This window comes from Perca fluviatilis, chromosome 14 (assembly GCF_010015445.1).
Source record: "Perca fluviatilis chromosome 14, GENO_Pfluv_1.0, whole genome shotgun sequence".
In the NCBI taxonomy this organism is placed as follows: domain Eukaryota; kingdom Metazoa; phylum Chordata; class Actinopteri; order Perciformes; family Percidae; genus Perca; species Perca fluviatilis.
In genome coordinates, this window is record NC_053125.1 from 38,047,496 (window position 1) to 38,064,572 (window position 17,077).

The 17,077-nt window shown below is 45.3% G+C and overlaps 1 protein-coding gene across 2 annotated transcripts in view; it reads left to right on the plus strand.

Annotated features, from left to right (window-relative positions):
• Nucleotides 1-15,967, plus strand: part of eif4e2rs1 (eukaryotic translation initiation factor 4E family member 2 related sequence 1) — a 27,648-nt gene extending 11,681 nt beyond the window's left edge. Inside the window, exons 5-7 of one of the 2 annotated variants that reach the window (XM_039823124.1) lie at nt 8,138-8,290; nt 8,689-8,825; nt 15,597-15,967. In XM_039823124.1, the coding sequence (XP_039679058.1) occupies nt 8,138-8,290; nt 8,689-8,825; nt 15,597-15,636 (330 nt within the window). In that variant the 3' untranslated portion in view covers nt 15,637-15,967. Of the gene's footprint in view, nt 1-8,137; nt 8,291-8,688; nt 8,826-11,527; nt 12,168-15,596 lie in introns of those variants that run through there. The other variant, XM_039823126.1, reaches the window with a different exon arrangement.
• The last annotated feature ends 1,110 nt before the right edge of the window (nt 15,968-17,077 follow it).

A 17,077-nucleotide genomic window follows, 5' to 3' on the forward strand; every position in this document is an offset into this window, starting at 1 on the left:
GTTCCCTTTGTTTCATGTATGGAAGGTCAGTTGTACTTTTGCGTTTGCTATGTTTCGAGCTTAAGTTAGTTTTGTTTGTTTGACCTCTTTTTAAGGGCCCAAACTTTATATATATTTGTTGTAATGATTTGTGGGTAAAATAAAAAACCCTTTTTTTTGAAATTTCCTTGTGACTCCTCCTGCTTGACTGCTTGGTCCCTGACATATGGTGGCAGTGGTGGGATCAACCAGTTGAGGAGTACAAGGTTTTTTTTTTTTTTTTTTTCATTTGGGTTTTTTCCTCCATTTTGTGAAGCATGCGAGGGGGGAGAGGGAGAAGAGGCGGTCAGACAGAGAATAAGAAGACTGAGTTAACTCATACAGCGAGAGGACCTCGGGTGGACGGTGAAGACACAATGGCGGAGGAAGTACTAAAAGGAGCATCAAGTACTGAGGATGAAGATGGCACAGAGCCAACGCTGAGTGACCTGGCAGGGATTATCCAGTCATTTGTGGGTCAACAGGAGGCCCGGGAAGAAAAATGGAGAGTGCATGCTGACCGCCAGGAGCACCAGTTCAAGGCACTACAGCATCAGTTTCGCCTTCTGCAGCAAGAGGTCGAGGATCGTACATCTCCAATCCACGAGCCTGCTTCCACAGTACTGGATCCCGTTGAGGACTACAATTTGAATGAGAATCATCCAAAAGCTCAAGCCTCACCCGCTGCAGAGTCGGTCCACCCTACGATGTCTTCAGCAGGTCAGTCTCGATCTTCTTATGAGCCTAGACTTGAAAAATTAACAGAAAATGATGACGTTGAACATTTCCTAATTACTTTTGAGAGGATTGCAGTAGCATGTCGGTGGCCAAAAGTGGACTGGGTTTTTCGCCTCCTTCCGCTGCTGACTGGTAAGGCCAGAGGAGCCTATGTGCATATGGATGTAGATGACGCTCATGAATATGATAAAGTGAAAACAGCGATTCTAAAAAAATATGATATTAACCCTGAGACCTACAGGCAGAGGTTTAGATCCCTCCATGTGGAACCGGAGGAGAGCCCCCAGGAGCTGTATGTGAGACTGAAAGAGCTGTATGTCAAATGGATACAACCGCAAGGTAAAACACTTCATGAAATTAGTGAAGTCCTGATCATGGAACAATACTTGAGAATGTTGTCCCCTGAGCTTCAGGTTTGGGTAAAGGAGCATGGGCCGAAATCTGCTGCTGAGGCTGCCACTCTTGCGGATGTGTTTGTGGCTGCCCGGGAGAAAGGCCAGCCATGGAGTAGTATGGGTGGGAAGACTGGCAAGGACTGCTACAGGCCCATACCCCCTCAGCACCCGCAGAGGTCGGCGTCAGGAGCGGGTAAGCCTCCCATGAGGGAGAACCAATATGCACCACCCAGAGCTCCTAACCGAACACCAATTTGCTACTTTTGTGGACAAGAAGGTCATATTAAACCAATGTGCCCAAAGAATCCAGTCAAGTTGACCCAGATGTGTTTTGTTCCACGCCAGAGTGTTAACCCTGAACCCAAAGGTAACCATACCAGGAAAATGGTTGGTGTTAAAATCAATGGGGTGAACCTCAGAGCCCTGATTGATACTGGCAGTACTCAGACACTTGTACAGAGGAAGTATGTACCAGCTAATGCTATCTGTACCCTGGAGACAGTTCCTATTTGCTGTGTACATGGTGATGAGAAGCCTTACCCCACTGCCGATATTTATCTTGAGATTAAAGGACAGGCTTATCTGTTGACTGTGGGAGTTGCGGATCACTTACCTTTCCCTGTAGTTTTAGGCGAAGACCTGCCCATACTCTATGACTTGATAAAGCCAGTTCAAAGTTGTAATGTTGTCACTAGAGCACAAGCTAAGCAGGTGGATGCAGATTCCATAGCCCTCAGTGCCTTGCCCTTCTATGATGCAGAGTTAGAGTCATGTCCCGGAAAGGCTCATAAGACCCGCAGTCAGAGGGAGGGCAGACAAATTCGGGTACAGCCATACAACCACTAACCGAGACTACGCCAAATATGCCCCTGGGGTTTCAAATACCTACTGATATAATGCAAATGCAGGAAAAGGATCCAACTTTGTCTATCCTTTTGCAGAGAGCACAAGAAAGGAAGCAGGGTAATTCTAATGACGGGGGAAAAGAGTATGTCCTACAGAACGGCATTCTTTATCATCAGAATGGCCAGGTGATGCGGCTAGTGGTCCCACAGGTGGCCCGAGAAATAGTACTTACCTTGGGCCACTCAATTCCCTGGGCTGGCCACTTAGGGAAACACAAGACCACAGCTCGTATAAAGCGCCATTTCTACTGGCCAGGTTTGCAATCTGACATTGCCCAGTTCTGTAGAAGCTGCTCTCAGTGTCAAAAGACATCAATGCAAAATCCCTCCAAAGCTCCACTGCAACCTCTCCCAGTTATAAGTATCCCCTTTGAACGCCTTGGGATGGACATTGTGGGTCCGGTGGAAAAAAGTAAAGCAGGGAACCGTTTTATGTTGGTAGTAACGGACTATGCAACCAAATATCCCGAAGTCTTCCCATTGAAATCAGTTAAAGCAAAAACTGTGGCTTTCTCTTTGGTGCAATTTTTCTCAAGAGTTGGGTTCCCTTGTGAAATCTTAACAGACCAAGGCACTAATTTTATGTCTAAACTTTTGAAACAGGTTTACCAACTTCTCGGCATAAAGAGGGTGCGCACTACTCCCTATCACCCGCAAACAGATGGGCTGGACGGAGCGGTTCAATCAGACCCTCAAGCAAATGCTCCGTAAGTTTGTGAATGAGACTGGATCGGACTGGGACCAATGGCTTCCCTACCTCCTCTTTGCTACCGGGGAAGTACCACAGGCTTCCACAGGTTTTCCCCTTTTTGAACTACTGTATGGGCATGAGGTGAGGGGTCCCCTAGCCTTATTGAGGGACACCTGGGGAGGAGATCAGGGGAGAGGGGACTATTAATGTAATCTCCTACGTTGTACAGATGAGAGAGAAACTGCAACGCAATGGGAGAACTGGCCCAGATACACATGATGGAGGCCCAAAAGCACCAAAAGACTTGGTATGACAAGTCAGCTCGACAGAGAGGCTTTCAACCAGGCCAGAAGGTTTTGGTTATGCTGCCTACCAGTGACAGTAAGCTCCTTGCAAAATGGCAGGGGCCTTTTAAGGTGCAGAAGAAGTTGGGGCCCACTACCTATCAAGTCTCCACTCCAGGACATCAGCGTTCTAGCTGGGTGCTTCATGTGAACCTCCTCAAGGAGTGGGTCCCAGAGCTGAGGTGTTCCTGATTCAGGCTGTAAAAGGAAGAAGGAGGCGAGGCGGATGACCAGTACCTGCCATTGCCAGTCTCAACAGAGCTGGATGTAAGCCATCTGTCCAAGGATCAACAATCTCAGGTACGAGCTCTACTTCACCCAGAAATATTTCCAAGAATATCCAGGGCGCACAAAACCTGATTGAACATGACATTGTATTAAAACCAGATGCAACAGTGAGACGTATGAGTTACAGGATACCAGAGCGCCTCCTCGTGTCTTTGAAGAAGGAAGTTGATCTCATGCTTTCTTTGGGGATAATCCAGCAGTCTAGGAGTGAGTGGTGCAACCCTGTGGTGCTGGTTCCGAAGAAAGATGGGACAATTAGGTTTTGTATCGACTTCAGGTATCTAAACTCAATTTCAAAGTTTGACTCTTACCCCACCCCACGAATTGATGATCTCATTGACCGCCTTGGGAAAGCAGAGTTTCTAACCACCATTGACCTCTGTAAGGGTTACTGGCAAGTCCCCCTAACCCAGCAGTCTCAGGAACTGACTGCCTTCCGAACTCCCTGGGGGCTTTTTCAGTTTACTGTGTTGCCATTTGGGTTGCATGGGGCTCCGGCAACATTTCAAAGATTAATGGACCAGGTACTTTATGGATTGTCTGAGTTTGCTTGTGCATACCTTGATGATATTGTCATCTACAGTACGACGTGGGAGAAACATGTGGAGCATCTCAAGGCAGTCTTGGACCACCTACATGCTGCCGGTTTGACCATCAACCCAGACAAATGTGTCCTGGCTAAGAAGGAAACAGAGTACCTGGGTTTCACCATTGGAGGTGGGTTAATTAAACCTCAGGTTCAAAAGGTCCATGCAATTGAGTCATGTCCTCTCCCACAGACCAGGAAGCAGCTAAGATCTTTCCTGGGGATGGCTGGCTTCTACCATCGGTTCATCCCCAACTTTTCAGCCAGGGCGGCTGTGCTAACAGACAGGACGGGCTCAAGATGTCCTAACCAGGTCCAGTGGACAGAGGAGGCAGTGGCAGCCTTCAAGGACATTCAAAAATCTCTGAGTAAGAGCCCTGTTTTACATAATCCAAACTTTGAGGAACAGTTTATGTTACAGACGGATGCCTCTGAGAGGGGGGTGGGAGCTGTGCTTCTCCAGGGACCCAAGGAGGAACGACATCCTGTGGCATATATCAGTCGGGAAACTACTCCGAAGAGGTCCGTTATTCAACGGTGGAAAAGGAAGCCTTGGCAGTCAAATGGGCCCTTGACTCCTTCAAGTATTACTTGATGGGCCGAGAGTTTGTCTTGGAGTCGGACCATAAGGCACTGCAGTGGCTGGAGAGGATGAAATATACCAATGGGCGGATCACCAGGTGGTACCTTGCTATGCAGCCGTTCCGGTTTACAGTCCAGTACATCCCGGGCAAGTTGAACACCACTGCAGACTATCTCTCTCGCTGGCCCAGCGGCAGCTCTGAAGGAGGGGGGTGTGTGATGGCCGCAGCCGTGGCCACACAGCCATCTTAAAAGCGCTTACCAGTGTTACGGAGTCCACACCCTGCAGGCTGCTGGGACAAAGGGGTGGCGTTTGGAATAACAGATGCTTTATAGGGGTGGTGGCCCAAATTGGACTCTACCAATGTTTGTTATGTCAGGGGGGGTTAGTTTTATTTTTCCTTAAGATATTTGAGTTTTGATTTGTATTGTATTTAGTACATTTATTCAGTTAATGTTAATTATGAGTATATTTCTTTTGGAGTAAGTGTTTAGAAGTTTTCTTTTGCTATTTTGTAGTTTATATATTAGTAATTGTTAGTCTCCCCCTGGGTGTTAAACCTGGTCTGACCAGCCAGTATATAAGTTCCCTTTGTTTCATGTATGGAAGGTCAGTTGTACTTTTTTTGCGTTTGCTGAGCTTAAGTTAGTTTTGTTTGTTTGACCTCTTTTTAAGGGCCCCCAAACTTTATATATATTTGTTGTAATGATTTGTGGGTAAAATAAAAACCCTTTTTTGAAATTTCCTTGTGACTCCTCCTGCTTGACTGCTGCGTCCTGACGAGTCAGCCAGGGTCGGAAAACAAATTAGGTTGACTCCCCAGTACTGGAATGGGCTGTCTGAGCGTGGGACCGTTTGCTCTGTCAAATATGTCTGTATTTGAACTTGTGTGCTTGTGCTACTTGCCCCACGTTCCTCCTCATGCTCCTGCAGGATTTCCTCAAACAGGCCTTTCAATCTGCTCTTTCTGCTGCTGCTGTCTGGCTGTGCTTCCATACGTGGAGCTTTATGGGGGTTTTCTGGCACTGGAAAATAAGTATTTGAACACCCTGCTATTTTGCAAGTTCTCCCACTTGGAAATCATGGAGGGGTCTGAAATTGTCATCGTAGGTGCATGTCCACTGTGAGAGACATAATCTTAAAAAAAAAATCCAGAAATCACAATATATGATTTTTTAACTATTTATTTGTATGATACAGCTGCAAATAAGTATTTGAACACCTGTCTATCAGCTAGAATTCTGACCCTCAAAGACCTGTTAGTCTGCCTTTTAAAATGTCCACCTCCACTCAATTTATTATCCTCAATTAGATGCACCTGTTTGAGGTCGTTAGCTGCATAAAGACACCTGTCCCCCCCATACAATCAGTAAGAATCCAACTACTAACATGGCCAAGACCAAAGTGCTGTCCAAAGACACTAGAGACAATATTGTACAGCTTGGTGAAAAAAGGTCCACTGTTGGAGCAATAATTAGAAAATGGAAGAAGCTAAACATGACTGTCAATCTCCCTCGGACTGGGGCTCCATGCAAGATCTCACCTCGTGGGGTCTCAATGATCCTAAGAAAGGTGAGAAATCAGCCCAGGACTACACGGGAGGAGCTGGGACCACCGTTTCCAAGGTTACTGTTGGTAATACACTAAGACGTCATGGTTTGAAATCATGCATGGCGCGGAAGGTTCCCCTGCTTAAACCAGCACATGTCCAGGCCCGTCTTAAGTTTGCCAATGACCATTTGGATGATCCAGAGGAGTCATGGGAGAAAGTCATGTGGTCAGATGAGACCAAAATAGAACTTTATTGTCATAATTCCACTAACCGTGTTTGGAGGAAGAAGAATGGTGAGTACCATCCCAAGAACACCATCCCCACTGTGAAGCATGGGGGTGGTAGCATCATGCTTTGGGGGTGTTTTTCTGCACATGGGACAGGGCGACTGCACTGTATTAAGGAGAGGATGACCGGGGCCATGTATTGCGAGATTTTGGGAAACAACCTCCTTCCCTCAGTTAGAGCATTGAAGATGGGTCGAGGCTGGGTCTTCCAACATGACAATGAGCCGAAGCACACAGCCAGGATAACCAAGGAGTGGCTCTGTAAGAAGCATATCAAGGTTCTGGCCTAGCCAGTCTCCAGACCTAAACCCAATAGAGAATCTTTGGAGGGAGCTCAAACTCCGTGTTTCTCAGCGACAGCCCAGAAACCTGACTGATCTAGAGAAGATCTGTGAGGAGTGGGCCAAAATCCCTCCTGCAGTGTGTGCAAACCTGGTGAAAAACTACAGGAAACATTTGACCTCTGTACTTGCAAACAAAGGCTACTGTACCAAATATTAACACTGATTTTCTCAGGTGTTCAAATACTCATTTGCAGCTGTATCATACAAACAAATAGTTAAAAAATCATACATTGTGATTTCTGGATTTTTTTTTTTTTTTAAGATTATGTCTCTCACAGTGGACATGCACCTACGATGACAATTTCAGACCCCTCCATGATTTCTAAGTGGGAGAACTTGCAAAATAGCAGGGTGTTCAAATACGTATTTTCCTCACTGTTAATCCAGTATAAGCTGCTCTTTGTTTTAATCCTAACCCTCTCAGTAAACTTAGCCTGGCTCTGCCCTCCTACGTACTTCCGCTCAATTTTCATTTTGCTTCAGTACTCTGTCTGGGTTCACAGTATATTCTTGGGTTTTCTCGACTAAGGGTTTTGGCGGTCCAATCAGTGACCAGAGGGAGTGGCCGAGAACAATGATGAGGCCATACGCTAGAGTTGTGGCGGAGAAAGATGCGAGTGAAGCCATTCGGTCCGTTGTGGCAATGCTGCTGAATATCCAGAAGTTAGGATTAGTAGTTAAAGCCCGAGTAAGAACAGTCTCTGCTGAGTTGTTGTGGTGGTCTCCTCCCCACGGGGTTCAGGAACAGTTTGGTTTTCCAGCTCGCTCACATACGTCACGACCAAATGTTAGCGATTGGTTGCGGCAGAACATCTTCTTGTATTCTTCAAACTAACAGACTAACCACCCAAGTTTACTTTACACTTGTCAATGGAGAGAGGCCAGAGTCTGGTAGGACCGTTTGGCTAGAGGCCCAGGCAGTCGGGTAGGACCAGGCTAGTGTACCAGGCTAGTGCCAGAGTCTGGTAGGACCAGGCTAGTGTACCAGAGTCTGGTAGGACCAGGCTAATGTACCAGAGTCTGGTAGGACCAGGCTAGTGTACCAGGCTAGTGGACCAGAGTCTGGTAGGACCAGGCTAGTGTACCAGGCTAGTGGACCAGAGCCTGGTAGGACCAGGCTAGTGTACCAGGCTAGTGGACCAGAGTCTGGTAGGACCAGGCTAGTGTACCAGGCTAGTGGACCAGAGCCTGGTAGGACCAGGCTAGTGGACCAGGCTAGTGGACCAGAGTCTGGTAGGACCAGGCTAGTGTACCAGGCTAGTGGACCAGAGCCTGGTAGGACCAGGCTAGTGGACCAGAGTCTGGTAGGACCAGGCTAGTGGACCAGAGTCTGGTAGGACCAGGCTAATGTGTCTCTAACCTGTCTGTCTCTAACCTGTCTCTCTCTCTGACCTGTCTGTCTTCAGGACGAGTCTAACCGCAGCGGGGGGAAGTGGATCATCCGACTGCGTAAGGGTCTAGCGAGCCGGTTCTGGGAGAACATCATCCTGGCCATGCTGGGGGAGCAGTTCATGGTGGGGGAGGAGATCTGCGGAGCTGTCGTCTCCATACGCTTCCAGGTAATATACTGCAGTACTACTACCATACTACTGTGATACTACTACAGATCTACTGCAGTTATACTGCCACAGAGAGAGAGTACGTATAGGTACATGAAACACTGCAAAACTCCCAACAGTAAAGAAGCAAAACAATGTGCTTGTTTTTTATTACAAACTTTCTGTCTCCCGGTCTGTCTCTCTCCCTGTCTGTCTACCTGTCTGTCTCTCTCTCTCCCTGTCTCTCTCCTTGTCTGTCTCTCTCCCTGTCTCTCTCCCTGTCTCTCTCCCTGTCTGTCCACCTGTCTGTCTCTCTCTACCTGTCTGTCTCTCCCCCTGGCTGTCTACCTGTCTGTCTCTTTCCCTGTCTCTCTACCTGTTTGTCTCTCTCCCTGTCTGTCCACCTGTCTGTCTCTCAGGAGGACATCCTGTCTATCTGGAACAGGACGTCCAACGACCAGACGACGACGTCCAGAATCAGAGACACGCTGAGACGAGTCCTGAACCTCCCGACCAACTCCATCATGGAGTACAAGACCCACACAGACAGCCTCAGGTACTACTATACTACTACTACTGTAGTACTACTACTGACCAACTCCATCATGGAGTACAAGACTCACACAGACAGCCTCAGGTACTACTATACTACTACTACTGTAGTACTACTACTGACCAACTCCATCATGGAGTACAAGACTCACACACGACAGCCTCGGTACTACTATACTACTACTAGTAGTACTACTACTGACCAACTCCATCATGGAGTACAAGACCCACACAGACAGCCTCAGGTACTACTCTACTACTACTACTACTGTAGTACTACTACTGACCAACTCCATCATGGAGTACAAGACTCACACAGACAGCCTCAGGTACTACTATACTACTACTACTGTAGTACTACTACTGACCAACTCCATCATGGAGTACAAGACTCACACAGACAGCCTCAGGTACTACTATACTATACTACTACTGTAGTACTACTACTGACCAACTCCATCATGGAGTACAAGACCCACACAGACAGCCTCAGGTACTACTATACTACTACTACTGTAGTACTACTACTGACCAACTCCATCATGGAGTACAAGACCCACACAGACAGCCTCAGGTACTACTATACTACTACTACTGTAGTACTACTACTGACCAACTCCATCATGGAGTACAAGACTCACACAGACAGCCTCAGGTACTACTATACTATACTACTACTGTAGTACTACTACTGACCAACTCCATCATGGAGTACACGACCCACACAGACAGCCTCAGGTACTACTATACTACTACTACTAGTACTACTACTGACCAACTCCATCATGGAGTACAAGACTCACACAGACAGCCTCAGGTACTACTATACTATACTACTACTGTAGTACTACTACTGACCAACTCCATCATGGAGTACAAGCACTCCACACAGACAGCCTCAGGTACTACTATACTACTACTACTGTAGTACTACTACTGACCAACTCCATCATGGTGTACAAGACCCACACAGACAGCCTCAGGTACTACTATACTACTACTACTGTAGTACTACTACTGACCAACTCCATCATGGAGTACAAGACCCACACAGACAGCCTCAGGTACTACTATACTATACTACTACTGTAGTACTACTACTGACCAACTCCATCATGGAGTACAAGACCCACACAGACAGCCTCAGGTACTACTATACTATACTACTACTGTAGTACTACTACTGACCAACTCCATCATGGAGTACAAGACCCACACAGACAGCCTCAGGTACTACTATACTACTACTGTAGTAGTACTACTACTGACCAACTCCATCATGGAGTACAAGACCCAACACAGACAGCCTCGTTGTACTACTATACTACTACTACTGTAGTACTACTACTGACCAACTCCATCATGGTGTACACGACCCACACAGACAGCCTCAGGTACTACTATACTACTACTACTGTAGTACTACTACTGACCAACTCCATCATGGAGTACAAGACTCACACAGACAGCCTCAGGTACTACTATACTATACTACTACTGTAGTACTACTACTGACCAACTCCATCATGGAGTACACGACCCACACAGACAGCCTCAGGTACTACTATACTACTACTACTGTAGTACTACTACTGACCAACTCCATCATGGTGTACAAGACCCACACAGACAGCCTCAGGTACTACTATACTACTACTACTACTGTAGTACTACTACTGACCAACTCCATCATGGAGTACAAGACCCACACAGACAGCCTCAGGTACTACTATACTTATACTACTACTGTAGTACTACTACTGACCAACTCCATCATGGAGTACAAGACCCACACAGACAGCCTCAGGTACTACTATACTACTACTGTAGTACTACTACTGACCAACTCCATCATGGAGTACAAGACCGACACAGACAGCCTCAGGTACTACTATACTACTACTACTGTAGTACTACTACTGACCAACTCCATCATGGTGTACACGACCCACACAGACAGCCTCAGGTACTACTATACTACTACTACTGTAGTACTACTACTGACCAACTCCATCATGGAGTACAAGACCGACACAGACAGCCTCAGGTACTACTATACTACTACTACTGTAGTACTACTACTGACCAACTCCATCATGGAGTACAAGACTCCACACAGACAGCCTCCAGGTACTACTATACTATACTACTACTGTAGTACTACTACTGACCAACTCCATCATGGAGTACAGACTTCACACAGACAGCCTCAGGTACTACTATACTACTACTACTACTGTAGTACTACTACTGACCAACTCCATCATGGTGTACAAGACCCACACAGACAGCCTCAGGTACTACTATACTACTACTACTGTAGTACTACTACTGACCAACTCCATCATGGAGTACAAGACCCACACAGACAGCCTCAGGTACTACTATACTACTACTGTAGTACTACTACTGACCAACTCCATCATGGAGTACAAGACCCACACAGACAGCCTCATGTACTACTATACTACTACTGTAGTACTACTACTGACCAACTCCATCATGGAGTACAAGACCGACACAGACAGCCTCAGGTACTACTATACTACTACTACTGTAGTACTACTACTGACCAACTCCATCATGGTGTACAAGACCCACACAGACAGCCTCAGGTACTACTATACTATACTACTACTGTAGTACTACTACTGACCAACTCCATCATGGAGTACAAGACCCACACACACAGCCCCTCATACTACTATACTACTACTACTGTAGTACTACTACTGACCAACTCCATCATGGTGTACACGACCCACACAGACAGCCTCAGGTACTACTATACTACTACTACTGTAGTACTACTACTGACCAACTCCATCATGGAGTACAAGACTCACACAGACAGCCTCAGGTACTACTATACTACTACTACTGTAGTACTACTACTGACCAACTCCATCATGGAGTACAAGACCCACACAGACAGCCTCAGGTACTACTATACTACTACTACTGTAGTACTACTACTGACCAACTCCATCATGGAGTACACGACCCACACAGACAGCCTCAGGTACTACTATACTACTACTACTGTAGTACTACTACTGACCAACTCCATCATGGTGTACAAGACCCACACAGACAGCCTCAGGTACTACTATACTACTACTACTGTAGTACTACTACTGACCAACTCCATCATGGAGTACAAGACCCACACAGACAGCCTCAGGTACTACTATACTACTACTACTGTAGTACTACTACTGACCAACTCCATCATGGTGTACACGACCCACACAGACAGCCTCAGGTACTACTATACTACTACTACTGTAGTACTACTACTGACCAACTCCATCATGGAGTACAAGACTCACACAGACAGCCTCAGGTACTACTATATACTACTACTACTGTAGTACTACTACTGACCAACTCCATCATGGAGTACAAGACCCACACAGACAGCCTCAGGTACTACTATACTAACTACTACTGTAGTACTTACTACTGACCAACTCCATCATGGAGTTACCCACAAAGACAGCCTCGGGTACTACTATACTACTACTACTGTAGTACTACTACTGACCAACTCCATCATGGTGTACAAGACCCACACAGACAGCCTCAGGTACTACTATACTACTACTACTGTAGTACTACTACTGACCAACTCCATCATGGAGTACAAGACCCACACAGACAGCCTCAGGTACTACTACTACTGTAGTACTACTACTGACCAACTCCATCATGGAGTACAAGACCCACACAGACAGCCTCAGGTACTACTATACTACTACTGTAGTACTACTACTGACCAACTCCATCATGGAGTACAAGACCGACACAGACAGCCTCAGGTACTACTATACTACTACTACTGTAGTACTACTACTGACCAACTCCATCATGGTGTACACGACCCACACAGACAGCCTCAGGTACTACTATACTACTACTACTGTAGTACTACTACTGACCAACTCCATCATGGTGTACAAGACCCACACAGACAGCCTCAGGTACTACTATACTATACTACTGTAGTAATACTACTGACCAACTCCATCATGGAGTACAAGACCCACACAGACAGCCTCAGGTACTACTATACTATACTACTACTGTAGTACTACTACTGTAGTACTACTACCTTAGTTTAGAGGTGGCAGTAGCTCAGTCCGTAGGAGTTGGGTTGTGAACCGGAGGGTTGCTGGTTCAAGTCCCCGTACGGACCAAAGTATGGTGGTGGACTGGTAGCTGGAGAGGTGCCAGTTCACCTCCTGGGCACTGCCAAGGTGCCCTTGAACAAGGCACCGAACTGTTCGGGGGTTAGGGTAGGGCAGCCCCCCCACTCTGAAATCTCTCCATTAGTACATGTAGAGGTACTGAGTGTTCAGGCCTGTGTGTAATAATAACAGGGTGAAGACATTGTAATTTGTATGATAAATATGATGTAAACCGGTTCCAGGTCTGAGTTTAGACTTTATTAACCCAGAAGAGATCAGAGCAGCAGACAGGCCACTGGTCACGGAGACTCAGCAGCGTCTCTGTTCAGCAGTTTGTTGTTTAGTTCCTGAGGTCTCTGTTGACCTGTAGTCACCTGAACGCAGCGTCTCTGTTCAGCAGTTTGTTGTTTAGATCCTGAGGTCTCTGTTGACCTGTAGTCACCTGAACGCAGCGTCTCTGTTCAGCAGTTTGTTGTTTAGTTCCTGAGGTCTCTGTTGACCTGTAGTCACCTGAACGCAGCGTCTCTGGAATGTCCCGACTCTTTACTTTCACTCCCAGTTCAGTTCCTTCAGCAGCCAATCAGAAACAGAGCTGCTGATGAGTCATCAGTTACCAGGAGCAGCAGTGTGATGTTGAACAGCAGAGAGACAGAAGGATCTCTGGCGCCCCTATAGGTTCATCACGGTACCTTACCTTTAGTTAGACCTGCTCAGGTGTCTCAGGGACTCAGACTCCTCCCCCTTTAATACATAAACTAATAAATGATTATTAATAACCACCTGGGGGATAGTCTGGTTGAGATTCAGACTCCTCCCCCTTTAATACATAAACTAATAAATGATTATTAATAAACCACCGGGGATAGTCTGGTTGAGATTCAGACTCCTCCCCCTTTAATACATAAACTAATAAATGATTATTAATAAACCACCGGGATAGTCTGGTTGAGATTCAGACTCCTCCCCCTTTAATACATAAACTAATAAATGATTATTAATAACCACCTGGGGGGGGATAGTCTGGTTGAGATTCAGGATCTCTTTAAAAGAGAGTCCTGGCTGAGACAGCAGCATGAAGAGTTTGATATAAGAGAAGAACCAGACTGAAAGCTCAGTGTTCAGTACCAGGATGTTTCCATCCAGAGGTCAGATAGTCTTCATACTAATAACATAATAATAGTTTAAGGTGGAGAGGAGGAAGCCCCAAACCCAGTCCTGGTCCAGGACCCTAGTCTGTCTGTGTGTCTGATAGAGGAGTCAGTAGAGAACATACATCAGGAGGTAGTTTATGTAATAAGACCTTATAAAGAATAATCTTTTAGTGTTTTATTCTACGGTTGTATAAGGAAGTCAAACAGTGACTCTATAAATGTAGATGATACAGGAAACATGTTCTTACTTAAACTATAATATTAATAGTCACACAAATCCACCGGAGGTTAGAACCCCGACACAGAGACAGAGGAAGGGGACGCACATCCAGCGAAAAGACATACTGTACATCCCAGAAGAGGAACATGGTGGATCTAGACGACCTTTTCTCAGCTAAACTTAACTGTAAAGACCTCTAAGGCTGTTTTATGATTCTGCATCAAATCCACGCTGTAGCTACGGCGTCGCTCCTACGGCGTAGCTACAGGTGTAGGAGCGACGCAATATAACAGCTCTCCGCGGTTACGGAGGCTTGACTTTCAGACTTAGACTTTAGACTTAGAGTGGGTCAGACAGGCCGAGACAGCGTGGGTAGAACCAGCAGAGAGAGGCTTCTCCCTGCAGCGGCTTACTATACGCATCGTGAGTTGTGGTCGACCTCGTTAGAAATCCATCCCATAATGTTGTCAGACACTCAGAATATTAATCATTGTCTGTCAGCAGCAACAACAGAAGTTTTGTGAAGGTGAATACAAGCTGCAGCATTGCCCCATTAACTTATATTGTGTCTTGTTTCCATCTCTCTTAATACTGGACCAGTTTCAGAGGTTGTTGATCCATCAGTCAAGTTACCCTTTAAACACGGAAAATATTCCAAAAATAAGTCGAACTCTGAATAGTACAGTAGTAGTACTAGAGTAATAGTAGTACCTGAGTTCCTGTAACTAAGCTGTAGTTTTTCTGTAACGTCAGACCCAGTAGATCCAGATGGTTCTGCCTCTTTATCATAAAGTTATTAAACAGGAAACAGCTGCTGGACGAGTCTCATCTTTTAGTCTGGCTGGAGAAACTCAACATGACCATCAGTCGACTTTACGCAACACCTGACCAATCAGATTCCACGATGTCCATCCACAACATATAAGGGTCATGGGAATGAGACCTACGTGGTCGGTACTTTACGGATGAATGGGAATTTACTAAACTGTTTCTGTGAAGATTTCTGCTGACTGCTGATTCTAAGAGTTAATTATTAGATAATACAGCTGAAGTGAAATTAAGTTAGGGTTTTTTAGTGAGGCATCGTTTATTTTTCATTTTGGTTTATTATTTTACACCCAGTATGATGTACTCTGTCAGAACGATGCTCTACAAAAACAGCTGACAGTTTAAATATGAAACGTTAAACTATTAAATGTGTTTGTGTGTTTCAGGGACAACTCGAGCTTCAGAAACACAAAGATTTCCATCTGAAGACCTCCTGACCAATCAGGACGCAGATCACCATCCTTACACTCTGGTGTGTGTGTGTGTGTGTGTGTGTGTGTGTGTGTGTGTGTGTGTGTGTGTGTGTGTGTGTGTGTGTGTGTGTGTGTGTGTGTGTGTGTGTGTGTGTGTGTGTGTGTGTGTGTGTGTGTGTGTGTGTGTTGACTGGACCAATAAAGGAACTGAAGTAGTTTTATTGTTTGATTATTGATCGGCAGCTGAATAATAAGAGAGAGTGTGCTGGTCTCTGTCAGCCTCCAGAGTTTCTCATTTTCACTGTTTGTTTTATTTGTGTAAAATAAAACTGAATTTCTATTAATTTCTGTTTTCTACTTCCCTGAAAACCTGTCTCCATGGCTACTAGCAACTGTGTGTGTGTGTGTGTGTGGGGGGGCAGGAACTACACAAAGTAGGTCGAAGTGATGAAATCAGAAACACCGCTGCCCTCTGCTGGCTGAAGAGCTACTGTCCTATACTATTATACTACTGTCTGATACTATTATACTACTGTCTGATACTATTATACTACCCTACCCTGCCCTCTGCTGGCTGAAGAGCTACTGTCCTATACTATTATACTACTGTCTGATACTATTATACTACTGTCTGATACTATTATACTACCCTACCCTGCCCTCTGCTGGCTGAAGAGCTACTGTCTAATACTATTATACTACTGTCTTATACTATTATACTACTGTCTGATACTATTATACTACTGTCTGATACTATTATACTACCCTACCCTGCCCTCTGCTGGCTGAAGAGCTACTGTCTAATACTATTATACTACTGTCTAATACTATTATACTACTGTCTTATACTATTATACTACTGTCTGATACTATTATACTACTGTCTGATACTATTATACTACCCTACCCTGCCCTCTGGTGGCTGAAGAGCTACTGTCTAATACTCCTTTAACCCTTGTGTTGTCCTTCGGGTCCCAGTGACCCAAAGGACCACACGAGGATTATGTACTTCCGTTTGCTTTGTTGAGAATTGCTCTCTAAACAAGGGTTAATACAGCACCTTAGTTCTTGTTTGTACAGCATTTTGGTCAGCTTAAACTGTATTTAAATGTGTTCTAAATAAACTTTACTTACTTACGTTACAAGAAACCGGGTTTAGAGAGCAATTCACAACAAAGTAAACGGAAGTACATAATCCTTGTGTTGTCCTTCGGGTCACTGGGACCCGAAGGACAACACAAGCGTTAACCCCAACTATTATTATTATTATTATTATTATTATACAGTATACTATTATCCTGCTGTCTGATACTGTTAACATCAGTTATTACAACACTAAACACATTCAAAGTCCTTTCCAGGGCCAAGTCCAAACAAATAGTTGCAGATAATGTAAAATAAATAGTATTTAAAAGACAATAAAAACAAAGCTAAGAGATCAGTATTTACAGATA